This window comes from Haliaeetus leucocephalus, unplaced genomic scaffold, assembly GCF_000737465.1.
Source record: "Haliaeetus leucocephalus isolate CR32 unplaced genomic scaffold, Haliaeetus_leucocephalus-4.0 Scaffold279, whole genome shotgun sequence".
NCBI lineage: Eukaryota > Metazoa > Chordata > Aves > Accipitriformes > Accipitridae > Haliaeetus > Haliaeetus leucocephalus.
In genome coordinates, this window is record NW_010972715.1 from 125,039 (window position 1) to 127,655 (window position 2,617).

A 2,617-nucleotide genomic window follows, 5' to 3' on the forward strand; every position below is an offset into this window, starting at 1 on the left:
GGGGGTGGTGGGGGTCACACTCATCAGGACAGGAGGAGCACCAGCCCCAGATGTGCCTGTGGGGCAGTGCGGGGGGGGCAGCTGTACCGAGCAGCTCAGCGTGTCCCCGGTGCAGCCCGAGGATGGGCAACGTCCCTTCCCCCGCGACGGTACTGGGGGAAACTGAGGCCCGTGCGATGGTGCTTGGTCCGGAGGTGTCCGACGCACCACTGCCGGCTCCGGCACCGTCTTTCTGCACACCCACGGCTCTCCCCGCTGCTGTGACGGTGACCGGCTGAGACCTTGGCAAAGCCATAGGGAGGCAAGTGATGCCCCGTGGAGCCTGTGGTGACCAACAGATGTGACAACTTGCTCCTGGAAGGTGGTGGCCAGGCTGGGGACCGCAGACGACTCCTCCTCTTGCTGCTGCACCATCCCGGCCTGCTGAAGGAGAAATGCTCCAGCCTGCTGAAGCCAGGGGAGAAGAAGAATTTCAGGAGAAAGAGTCCTTTACACTTACACCTGGCTCACAAAATTAAAAAAAAAAATAATTTGGGGAGGTATTTGCTGTGACACTAATAAAACAGTCTGGGGGCACTGCCGTAGCCCCGGGCCCATCCTGCCTGCATCGGGTGTGCTGGCGCGGTCCCAGCTGCGGGCAGTTGGCATCATTTTTGCTCCGGAGACCACCAGCCGTGTGTCCATCTCCCCTCCCTCCACCCGCACCCCTGGCCAGCAGCAGGACCCAGACGAAGCCAGCAAGCGCTGGCACACGGACCGAGGGCAGCTCAGGGTGCACGATGCTGTTTATTGATATCAGGCAGCAGTGAGATAGAGGAACCGGGTACCGGTGGGAGGGTGCCGGGGCCTTGGCAGAGCCTGGCGAGGGGCAGCGGTTCCCCCCCCCGCTGGCATTGCAGGAGGTGGGAGCGGAGCAGAGCTCAGAGAGGCTGCGCAGGCTGGGATGCTGGATAGGGAGAGGGGCTTAAGACACTGAATGGGTTTTACCCCCGCTCTGTACGTGGGTCAGAGTTTCCCAAAGGCAACGCTCATCCCAAAAAGCAGCAGGGGATTTTTGGGAACGTGGTCCTCTGGGGCATGTTGTGCTTGGGGGAATAGTGCCCTAGGGACTGGGGTGGGCTGGCAGGGAGGAGGAAAGCGGTGCTCCAACGCGCTCCCCGCAGAGCATCCCTCCCCACACGGACCTTGGCGAGGCCGCTGCTCTCCCCTTCTGCAGGGGGCAGGATTGCACCGCGAGAGGGTGACATCGGGGAAATACTGCTGATGGTTAGTCATCTGGTTACTCAAGGAAATCCTCAGCCACTGTCCCGGGGGCCTTAAGTAGGGTGGTGGAAAGGATTCAACAGGCTGGGGCCAGCGTATCCATCGTAGTATCGTTGCTGCATGCAGTGTTGTCTTCTGGCTCCTCAAAGACCTTCCGGAAGGTGACCTGGAGGGACACCAAGGAGCAGTGCCTCCGGCAGCTCCCCACCAAGAAATAGATGAAGGGTTTGATGCTGCTGTTGATGCAGGCGAGCAGGAACACAACCTGAGAGAGCACGACAGTGTAGCTGAACTGCTGCAGGAAATTCCAGATGCTGAGGGGAAGAGCGAGGAGGAGGAAGAAGAGGACGGTGAGGAAGATAACGATGTAGAGCCTTGGAGGTTGGCGCTGCTGGGAGCCACACTGGACCTTAATGAAGAGGATTGTGCTGCAAACGACCATAGGTGGGGCAAAAATAAGGAAGTTGAGGACGTACATGGAGATGAGAGCCAGCCGGCAGTGCTCATGCTCGTGCAACAGGCAGAGAGAAGTCACTGCAGCAATGACAGCGATGGAGAGGGCCCAGAGCAGGGCACACGCCACGGTCGACAAGCGCTGGGGGCGGCGGCAGCGGTACCAGAGCGGGCAGAGGATGGACACGCACCTCTCGATGCTGATGGCCGTCAGGAGGTACAGGCCCATGTTGTAGGAGAAGAGCGAGAGCAGGAAAAGCGACCTCAGGTACATCAAGGACACAACAGCGGAGCAGAAGACATTCTCCATCATGTAGAGGAGGGATGAGGTGACCATGAAGAGGAGGAAGGTGAAGTCGGCGACGGCCAGGTTGAGGATGTAGACGGTGATGGGATTCCTGCGGATGCGGAAGCCGAGGAACCAGAGGACGGCCCCGTTCCCCACCAGCCCGCAGAGGCAGATGAGCAGCGTGACCATGTCTACGGCCGCATCGGTGACATCTATCCTGCACGGGTCTTCGTCGCTGGTTGGCGTGGGTGATGCGCTAGGTGGGACCATGTTGTTCATCTCCATGGATGGACACTGGGCAGGTAGCGGGATGTGGTTCCTGGCTGCGGTCAGAACGGACGGGGAGTTAGTGGATGGAGAAGCCAGGGCTGAGCCCTGCGGCCCCTTGCCAGCTCCCTGCACCGCGAAGGCATCACTGGAGGGCAAGCGGGACGTGCTGGGGAGGGGAGTGGTGGACATTGTGGGGTGGGAGAGGGAGACAGGAGGGGAGGGAGAGGGAGGTTCACCATCAGAAGCAAAAGGCAAGTGCAGGGCAGTGGGGAGAGGACATGGGGAGAGCGCTGCTGGTCATCGGGAGAGGGTGGGAGGGATGTAGCTGCTGGCAGTGGATGT

At 60.6% G+C, this 2,617-nt stretch overlaps 1 protein-coding gene across 1 annotated transcript; it reads right to left on the minus strand.

The window, feature by feature from the left end:
* Positions 1-1,339: 1,339 nt before the first annotated feature.
* Positions 1,340-2,290, minus strand: LOC104833297 (mas-related G-protein coupled receptor member H-like). The gene has a single exon (XM_010569883.1). It carries the CDS (start codon positions 2,288-2,290, stop codon positions 1,340-1,342), a length of 951 nt encoding a protein of 316 aa, XP_010568185.1.
* Positions 2,291-2,617: the final 327 nt, after the last annotated feature.